The 10,766-nt window shown below is 40.4% G+C and overlaps 1 protein-coding gene across 2 annotated transcripts; it reads left to right on the forward strand.

Annotated features, from left to right (window-relative positions):
- Positions 1-1,449: 1,449 nt before the first annotated feature.
- LOC148208663 (uncharacterized) lies at positions 1,450-9,216 on the forward strand. 2 transcript variants are annotated; one of them, XM_088118331.1, is made up of 9 exons: positions 1,450-1,637; positions 5,924-6,633; positions 6,714-6,860; positions 6,932-7,363; positions 7,430-7,729; positions 7,807-7,974; positions 8,034-8,312; positions 8,384-8,478; positions 8,564-9,216. In XM_088118331.1, the coding sequence occupies exons 2-5, from the start codon at positions 5,929-5,931 to the stop codon at positions 7,685-7,687; spliced, it is 1,542 nt and encodes a 513-aa protein (XP_087974457.1). In that variant the 5' UTR covers positions 1,450-1,637; positions 5,924-5,928; the 3' UTR covers positions 7,688-7,729; positions 7,807-7,974; positions 8,034-8,312; positions 8,384-8,478; positions 8,564-9,216. The 2 variants fall into 2 exon arrangements, with proteins under 2 accessions (XP_087974457.1, XP_087974461.1); XM_088118335.1 differs by having other exon boundaries at positions 7,807-8,312.
- Positions 9,217-10,766: the final 1,550 nt, after the last annotated feature.

The following is a 10,766-nucleotide window of genomic DNA, read 5'->3' on the forward strand; positions in this document are numbered from 1 at the left end:
GGAAAAGCTCATGGCTCAATAAGCTTAAATTTAATTATCTTAAAACTCAAATCTCAAATATGTTTTTCCAAGGGAACAAGCTAGGCTATTTATAGCCTCCAAAACAACCCTTCAAGTAACCTAAAAGAATTGTAAAGGTTGTAACTTCCTACTACATCAATACCATAACCATCACTAACTCAAATGTAACTTAAAACACATAAATGAAATGTTTAAAACTTAAAATACAATTAAACATGCTTTAAATCCGAGAATGAAACTTCTCCACCATAAAACCAAGAAGTTGTAACCCTCTAAGAGTGAATGAACTGGATTTTGAACTACTTTGAAGTCTTGTTCATTTAATGCATCTTGAGTTCAACTTAGACTTCCATTAATGTAACTTGAGTTTGTAGTAAATGAAGTTGGACTTGTTCTTGACTTCATTCAATGCAACTTGAGGTTGCCATAAATGACACTAGAGTGCATTTAATGCAACTCCAATTTGTTGTCAACTTGGACATAGGATTCTCCAACAACATCCTTTAAATCTTGAGGACTAATACACTTTGGTTCATATCATTTCTTTCCAATAGCAAAAGAAACAAGAGCTTGTCTACTCACCTTTACTTCCGGTTATTTGTTGAACCATAACCAGGTTGTTCATTAGAGGATCAGCGGTACTTAAGGTCCAAGATATAACACATGGGTAAAACGGTAATTTAACCAAACTGTGGTTACGAACAGTTGTGAAGGATTGACTTACCGTTAATGATCAAAATCCATGGACGCAAAATATTCTACAGGGAGAAGAGTGCAACTGTGGGTCTTTAGTGGAGTGACCGATAGTTAACGAATATTAATTAATGTGGTTAATGAGTTTAATCAATTAATCTCGTATCGTTGAAGTTTCTGATCTGTAGGTCCATTAGGTCCCCTTGCTATCTCGTAAAGGATAGTTAAGAACAATTAGTCTTGAAAACAATTTGAATTGTTCAAATTAGTTAAAGGAAATTAAGGTTAATTGTATGAAATGCAATTAATATAATGTATGTTGATACATTAAGTAAATTTTGAATTGGATTCAAAATTATGAGAGAGATGTATATTAGAATTTGATTCTAATATAGTTGATTAATTTAAGTTTGATTTAATTAAATGTCATTTAATTAAATTTAATGAGATATCTTAAATTGGTTAAATTAAATTAGATTTATTTAAATTAAATTAATAATTCTTTTTTAATTAATTAAATTAGAATTAATTAATTAATTATTATTTTAATTAAAATAAAAGGAAAAAAAGGAAAAGAAAAAGGAAAAGAAAAAAATGGGAAAAAATGAGAGGAAAACCTTCGACTTCCCACCATTAATGGTGGGAAGTGGGGATCCCCACTTCCCACGGAGAGTGGTGACTGGGGAAGTCACTCCCCCACCACTCTTCCTCCCTTACAAGAAGTGAGGTTCTCCCATTCCTTTCGCCCTGATTCCATAGTGGTTGAATTTCCGAAACTTCAAACGAGAAATCTATCTCTCGATCTCTCGATCTCTCTTTCAATTATAAGATGGCTCTGACAAATCGAGTTCTTAAGATCCAGAGGATAGTGAGGAAGACTTTGTGGTAGCGTTGGTGTCTACATTGAAGAGGTGTCTTCAAAGGTGTGTATCACTAACTTTCTTTTATTCATACTTATATGTCTTTTCTTTGTTGTAATTCTAAGACAAGATCGAAGAACACGTGTTCGCGCCTCCGCTGCGGGATTCGATCCCTTCATGATGAAGCTTTCTTTGAAACGATTTTTCAGTATTATCACTCTGTTCAGCCTAAACCCTTTTGATAATCTCCTTGCACTTACCCATCGAATACCACGACTCTTCAAAGCGATGTGGCCGATGACCCTTACTGATATCATCAGAAACCTCTTCCTCAATGATCCAGATCGCTAAAATGGGCCTATGATCGGAAGCTAGAAAATTCAGATGATACACTTCCATCGTGGCCTGAATCTAAAACATCGCCACATTTATTAAAAATTTGTCCAGTTTCTACCAAATGGATGTCTCGAAAAATGCATGTCACACCAAGTGAAGCCATCCCCTGAGTATCCCGATCGATCAACTCACAAGAATCAACAATCTCCTGAAAATCCTGACTTAGTCTTATGCGCCTCCGAGCTCCCCCCAGCTTCTCTGAGTCTTAAAGAATCTCATTAAAATCCCCTCTCAAAATCCAAAGAAGATCTGAAATGCTGTCCGTAAATTCCAGTAAAACCCCATCTCAAGCAGTTTATAGTAACAACAGCATCTCTATGTCCTTGAGAATAAGACAAAATTTGGACATCCCTTTGGACATCCAAATCATTGTTCTAGAGTAGCATCAGACCCCACTAAAACCACTGCTCCACACACATAAGCAACAATGATAATTCAACTCCAATCTGATCTTTTGTTCGTTGTGATTTTTACACCTGTTCTCCATTAGGAAAACCAAATGGGGTTTGTGACTACGAATCAGATGACGCAGCGCTCTCAATGTTTGGGGATTCCCCCAAACCCCGAATATTCTAACTTAAGATTTTCATTGTGCAGCCTCCACCGTTTGAAAATTCTCTTGTCCCTGATATCCCATACAAATTCTTTTGCTGACTTCCGTTTCTTCTAATAGAAGAGCATGCTTATATCCACCTAAGGCAGTCTCCTCTTTGTTATTCCTGCTCCGAGTATCCAAATTTGGAATTTGTCTTCTCTTCCATGTACTTTTAATTTTGGAATTATTTTCCTCCAAACACATATCCCCATCCCCAGCAAGCACCACCTGGTGCTTCTTCAATACTTCTTCACCCTTCTTTTGCTTCTGTTTTGATTGGGTTGAATGACTATTATGGTGCACCGGTTCATATGAGATTTGGTTCACCTTCCTAAAAGTAGCTATATCTACGTGGCCTTTTGGAGCCTTTGCCAGCTTAGGAGAGTAAAGTCCTCCAACAAATAGCCCCTTACTTCTCGAGTCTAAACCCATTAATGGGTCTGTAACTGTCGCTGCTAATTGATCCAATGATTTCAAATTTGACCGTGCCCCTCTATACTATCCATAATCTTGACATAAAATTCCTCCCCAGTTACCGCTTTACCATAACTACAATCATAAAAAAGGTTTACCCATTTTCCTGCCTGTGTCTCGTCGGCCGGCTTACTGTCATCGCTCATTCCCTCAGTTTCTGAATTTTCTGATTCATCCTCAACGCTTTCTCGTGCCCTATACCACTGGTCTCAGGTCCCACGTCCTCTGCCTCTACCCCTTCTATGGTCTCCTAGAAAATTGGTACGCTTTCGAGACTTTTTAGAGAAAATTGGTGCTCTAAGCCAAGGTCCATATTGAAGGTTTTTACCTTCATAAGACAAGTATTCATTACAGTCTTATAGAACAATGTCCAGCTTCTCGCATCCGTAGCAAAAATTCTGAAGTTTTTCGTAAGTGATTGGGATCCATGTTTCATCCGCCATTGAACCAATCTTAATAAGGACACCTCGTTGGAGGGGCTTTGACACATCAACAGAATTCGCACTATAAGAGTATGGCCCCAACATTGGCCATCTTCATCACAGTCTACCTTCTCAAAATTACCAATTAAATTCCCAATCGATCGTGCCAAGTCCAATAGGGAGATCATGTATATGAATCGAAAACGATACATACCAGAATTCCATTTCGCTAATACTTGTATTCGCCCTTAATTCTTCAAAAGATAGAACACCTTTGTCAAAAAACCACGGCTCATCATTCAACACTCTTCTCATGTCTCTTGTTTTTCTAAATTGACATACGTAGACATTTCTTCCTCCTCCTCCAATTTTGACATCCTCGATGCCCCAAATTTCAGCAGAATTATTGACATGTGTCAACGAATGAAAAATTTGGAATGTGACATATTCAAGTACGTCGTTGTCTTTCTCTGGTATGGAGTTTTCTAAGTAAATTCTTATATTTTATTTATTGTTAGTATTTCTTTTTAATTTCTCAATTATTTTTCTACTTATTCAGAGGGTTATTCATAGGGTAGAAGTAAGAAATTTTTTACCTTCAATACTGGGTCCAGATTAATTCTTTCTATAGTAATTAGTATTTAGTTTTAGGATTTTAGAAATTTAAATATTAGGTACGGTAAAGTTTTTAGATTGATGAACTATTTTCCTAGTTGAACTATCAATTATGTGACAGTTGTACTTTACATCAAATACAAAACATCAATTTACAATGTTTTGAACATTTGGCCTCCCTTTAATTTGGTCAAATAAATGCAACTTTTAGTAGCCATTTTACTGCTTTATACGTATAAAGTTGGTGGAGAAAGTGATAGTGAAATCAAAAAGTTCAAATTTAATAGATTTGGCTTGAATGAGTCAACTTTTTGGTAGATTTTTGCTTTGAAATTCTTCAATCAAGTGAAAATAAAAGGAGGTGGGAAATAACAAAACCTCAATATTTCTTTTCCTTTTGCTTTTTGTCTAAGCTCATGCCCCTATCCTTTGCAATTTATTTGTATATCTAAATTTGTGAATATTTTATTTTAGTTTTTCCATTTTTAAATATTTTATTTTAATTCTTAAACTTCACATAAAATAATATCACATCAATTATTTAACATAAAATTTGATGATTTTTCAATATATCTTCTTTGTTAGATGTGACTTCAAACACAGTTACCTAGATAGTAAATAATAAAAGAATATGGTTACATTTGAATTCTACTAATTAATTTATATATTAATTAATAACAAGAATTAAAATAATTTTTTATAATAAATGAAGAGATTAAAACAAATTATTTAGAAGGTTTATACATCCAATAACGGAATTCAAATAAATATAAATTTTCATGACCATTAAAATTTTTTCTTTCTTTGTTTTCGTTTTTGCTGAAGTGGCTGTCGGGCAGAAACAATGAACTGGAATTTTATTTGCAGCTGTTCTTTTAGAACAGAAAATCCCAATTGCAACAGAAATTTTCTCTCTCATGGACGGGAAATTGGGATTTTTGACCCTTTCAATAACTACTTTGGACTTTTGACCCCCTTTTGATTTTTACCTATTTATGACCCCTCCACCTCAGATTTCTGATCCCTCCCCCTTATTTTGCTTGGTAAAATTACCACCCTCAATTTAAAAAAAAGAAATCAAACCCAGCCCTCCCCTCCTTTCCCTCCCTGTCTCGGTCCTTCCCCTCCCTCATTCAATATCTCGTTGTCCAACCCAGTCTTCATCCCGGTCTCTCCCTCACAACAAGAAAGTTCATCTCCGTCGTTTCTTCTTCGTCTCCCTCACTTCGTCTCTATCAGAGCTTTCCCCCTTCCCTAATTGAGGTAATTTTTCTTTCGAACTCGCGATCTTATTGTGAATGATTTTCTTCCTTTTTTTTTTCTTCGTTCTTTGCGTGGGTGTGAATGATTTCAACCTTCGGCTCTATCTGAAGTAGCCAAGGTTATTATGAAGTTTGATTTATTGTTGCTTCCATTGTTTTGTTTTAATTTTTGACTTTCAGGGTTCCATCTCGGCTTTAAGCCCGGTGGATTTAGGACCGGGATGAAACCCTGAAAGTCCATTCCAGAAGGATGGACTTTCTGGATTCCATCTCGGGCCTCATCCCGGTTCGAAATGGACCGGGATGAAGACCGAGATGGTATCCAGAAAAAGCATCCTTCTTTCTGGATTCCATCTCGGGCCTCGTCCTGGTCCATTTCGAACCGAGATGAGTCCCAAGATGGATTCCAGAAAGTCCATCCTTCTTTCTGGATTCCATCTTGGGACTCATCCCGGTTCGAAATGGACCGGGACGAGGCCCGAGATGGAATCCAGAAAGACTATATCTTGTACTTCAACTTTTTGGATTCCATCCCAGGCTTCAACCCGGTCCGTTTTTAAGCAATATTGTTTTGTTTTGTTACAGGAGACATGGATATGACACTTAAGATCAACCAGGACGACTGGTTCCCGGCCGCGTTGTCAAATCTCGCTCACATAGGGAAAACCTCTTCTCGTCTTAAGGCTAGGTTAACTCCCTCTCAGTTAGACATGTTCAGTCAAACATGTTTTGGTCCGATTTTAGGGATGAACGTTGTATTTAACGGTCCGTTGCTCCATCACCTGTTGCTTAGAGAGGTGGAGGAACCTAGAGACGACCTCATTAGCTTTAACCTATTCGGGAATAGGGTCTCTTTTGGGAAGCGAGAGTTCGACCTAATAACCGGTCTTAGACACACCATGAATAGGGTAGATGAGGATGTTCGTAACCGGAGACTTAGAATTCTGTATTTTCAAGACAAGGCGAGTGTGAAGTGTTCGGAGTTGGAGAAAATTTTTTTAGAACACACATTCGAAAATGACGAGGACGCTGTGAAGATTGCTATAGTGTACTTCATAGAGCTTGCCATGATGGGCAAGGAAAGGAAGCAGAAAATGGACATGAGCCTCCTTGGGATTGTGGATCGGTGGGAAGTTTTCTGTAATTATGACTGGAGTTCAATGATTTTTGAAAGGACTCTCTGGAGCTTGAAGAACGCTCTGAAGGACAAGGTCGAGGCGTACAAACAGAAGGTCGCTATGGACTCGAGCCATGTTGAGACGTATAGCTTGTATGGGTTTCCATACGCTTTTCAGGTTAGTGAAATTTAAATGTAATTTATTATATATTTATGTACCTGTGAAATACCGTATAGTCTAACTTGACGTGACTGCAGGTTTGGGCATACGAGACAATATCAACCTTGTCGACTCGAGTAGCATTGAGGCTGAATGACGATGCTATTCCTCGTCTACTTAGATGGTCCTGCACCTATTCGCGTGCTTTTAATGTTTTGGAGCGAGAGGTCTTCGAGAACGTCAAGGTGAGTACAACATGTTCTTATTGTTTTTAGTATTTAATATTAAAATTGACCTAACTATTTGTGTTATACAGTCGAAGGTTGTAGTTCGTTTGGAGGCGACTGATGTCGAACGACAGCACATGGCTCGCGTTATGCATCCACCAGTGGCCTCTGTCGGACCTCCTGCACCCACAGAACTTGCTACAGAACCACTGGCTACTACTTCCACCGCTCAGAAGTCTACCGTTACTGGTGAGGTTGGGGATCCAGTTGAGCTCGATGATGTAGCAAAGGATGCTTCCCCAGTGGTTGATCATGTAACAGCAGATATTATTGGGACCGATGGAGGACAAGATCAATTGTTGCCACATAAAGGGACGGAGAAGAAGAAGAAGAGGTCGAAGCATAAGTGGAGTCGGGAGCTGCGGAGGCTCGGCGACAGAGTGACGACCATTGAGACAACTCTGACGGGCATGACGACTGACATAAAGGACATAAAGAAGTTTATGAAGAGGCTAACAAAGGTAAGGGTTATTATATTATCTGAATTTTTTGTTCACATCCGTATATTTATAATTTTTATTACGTAGGTTATGTCGAAGGGCCAGAATAAATATGATAGAAGGGGCGGTGGGCCGGATCAGGATGGTTCTTCGGGCGGACGTGATCCGAGTGGGCGTAACGAGGAGGATATGGACATGGATGAGGATCCGAAGACAGGGGAAGAGCCGAAGACAGGGGACGAGCAGAGGATGGACGAGGATCCGAAGAATTGTGAAGAACCCGCCGACGTCACCGAGAGTGGCGTGGAGATGGATCACGCTCCTACCATTGTTGGAGCTACCTAGGAGGTCCGAAGTGGCCACCCTAGTCCGGTCGACGTAATTGAGGTATTTCGGTAACGATACTAACTTTTTTACGTTAACCTAACTTTATTTACTTAAAGCAAATGTTCGTCCATTTTTAGGATCTTACTCTAGGTAAGTGCGCCAGTGACGAGGAGGCAAGTAAGGGGCAGATGGTTAACGTACCGACACCGCAACTCGCAGGGCCACCGAGAAAGCAAACTGATAGGACAGAAAGTCGACCCCTACCCTTATCACATGGAGGAACTCCACACCTGACCGTTGTTAAGGTAACTCCAACTCCAACGTCATTAAGTCTTGTATTGAACTTCTTTTATACTTGTTACAGGTCGAACCTGAGTTTATTGAAGGCCCACTTGGCCAGGGTCTTCGGAAGAGGAAATATCCGTGGAAGTTGCGGGCCATATACACGCCCACCGTCCAACGTGGTATCAAAGTTCAAGCGTACGACCCTACATGCCCCATCCCACCGCTCCTGGACGAGGGGTTCCAGAAATGGATGGACGACCCATCAACCGACGGCAATTCCCGTTCAACGTCCGTCGGGATCAAATACAAGAGTTGGTTTGGCCTGCTCCTGGATCCTGAGTTTCAACTGAACGACGAGGTTAGTGAAGTTTAGAAGCAGCAAAGTTGTTTTTAATTTTAGACTTATACTTTATATAATGTCACATGCAGTATATCGACTCGCTCATGATGTTAACGGCGGGAAGGTTGAGAAGTGTAAACATCTATTGCGCGTGCGATTCGCAATAGGCGACGTACTTCTATCTGTAAGTTCGGCTTACCTTTCACCCATGTAACGAACGATATTACTTCGATACGTGAATGACGTTTGTGGGGGGTTTTTTTTTGCAGAACTTGCTACGACGAACAGACGGGCCATATGCAGCTATGAAGCCGGGTGTCCTACCGTCGAAATGTACGTATGATTGGAGGCAAGAGCGTACCATCTTTCGGTACGTCCTTGGTCGACAATCGGACTACGACATCCCATAGAGCGAGGCCGATATCGTGTACAGGCCGATGAATATTGGCGGCAACCATTGGGTCATGATCGGGATTGATCTTGTGGAGGGTGATTTAACCGTATGGGACTCCCTGCAGTCGATCACCCCGTTGGATGATCTCGAGAAGGCGCTCAAGCCAATGTGCACGATAATCCCGGCGATTCTTCATTGGAGCGGGATGCTCGAAGTTCGGCCTAACCTGCCCACGGTGCCGTGGAGGGTCCGAAGACGTACTGTACCTCAGCAAGGCAGGTTCACAGATTGCGGCATATTTTGTGTTAGATTTTTCTAGTACGATGTAACTGGGTCAAAGATGGACACTTTGACTCAAAGTAACATTTCTTTATTTCGTCGTCAATATGCTGTACAAATGTGGGCTCGCAGACCCTTTTTTTAGTTCTAATTATTCTTTGTATCGATTTTTTTTCCCCCGACCTAAATATGACCTATCATAATTTGTTTTAGCATACTTATTTTTAGCTGTAGTCACTGATGAACAGTAACATAACATAAAACACGTTTGTAATCATATATGAAAAAATAGCAACCTATTGTTCATGCATGTGCATGGATTCTTACTTGTGGTACAAGCAACCTATTCATATCTACCAAAATACAATGTATTAGTCCTTCTAATAAATTTTTGTTTGAGGTACATAAATGTCTACATATTACAATGTAAATAGCCATAATATTGCTACACAGTATTTAGTGGTTCGCGACAAGTTTTACGATTGTGCCCCGACGTACCACATCGACTGCAGTTGCGCGGTGGACGGACCTCGCCTGTGGAAGGAATCTTCACCGTCTGTCGCCGTCCAACCCTAACAACCTTCTTTGGTGGTTGAACATCGATATTCACAAACCCCGGAGAACTCTTCCATGTTGAGGACGAACCCACTGGAAATATTGGTTCTGCATATGCCAACATCCAGCTGTTGACCGTGTACACCTCATCGCATAGTGTGTACGGATTTATGCTACGAGAACTGGCTGCAGCAATAGCATCGGAGCACGAGACTTTAAAATAATCGAACTCCCGACAAGTACACGTCTGCGATTGCAAGTCAACGTCCCCATTGAGGTTCCCGTCGCGTACCTCAAAATTAAACTGGTCGATGTTCATAACAATGTGTCTCCGTGCATTATCCGAAGCTTTGGCAATCATTTCCTCTGCGTAGTCAGACAACGTACTCTGACGTGAAGAAGCAAGCGTCCGACGTTCGTAGAACCACCTCTACAACACACCTCTGATATGATCAAGTAATGCGGTGACTGGCAACTTACGTGCATGCCTGAAAAGGGCATTAACGGACTCTGCAATATTGGTGGTCATTTGTGAGTATCTTAGTTTCATCTGAAAGCAGCGAGCCCATCGTTCCTTTTCTATAGCTTCCAGATATTCCCTCACTCCTGGATATGCGCACAGTTGAACCCAGTTCTCATTGAAATATGACTCGCGAAATGCCTTAGCAGCCTTAAAAAATAATTCCTCCAACGCGGGCGTTTTAAATTTGGCCAGCAAGTCCATCTTTAGATGATGTATACAAAAGCAATGAAATGCAGTAGGAAATACCTCATCAATCGCTTTACAAATGGCGGCATGTCGTTCAGAAATGAAGACCAAATTCTGAACGGTGTCGACAACACTCTTCAATTGAGTCATAAACCATACCCATGATGCGACGCTCTCACTCCCGACTATTGCAAAAGCAACTGGGTATATTTGGTTATTCGCATCAACAGCAGAAGCAGTTAGTAATACACCTCCGTACTTCCCTTTAAGGTGTGCCCCGTCAATAACCAAAACTGGTCGAATGCAACACATAAAACCTCTAATTGATTGACCCATGGCTATGAAGACATATTTGAAGTACTTACTATCATCCAACTCCAATTCAAATATAGTACTTGGATTCATGATTTTCACGGCTTCCCCATAAGCAGGTAGTAGCCCGTACGATGAAGCTGGATCCCTTCTGATAAGTCGGAGTGCTTCTTCGCTCGAACGCCAGGCCTTGTCGTAACTCATATTTACACCGTACTCCTCA

This window comes from Momordica charantia (assembly GCF_013281855.1).
Source record: "Momordica charantia cultivar OHB3-1 chromosome 10 unlocalized genomic scaffold, Mcharantia_2.0 BLBB01000010.1, whole genome shotgun sequence".
NCBI classification, from domain to species: domain Eukaryota; kingdom Viridiplantae; phylum Streptophyta; class Magnoliopsida; order Cucurbitales; family Cucurbitaceae; genus Momordica; species Momordica charantia.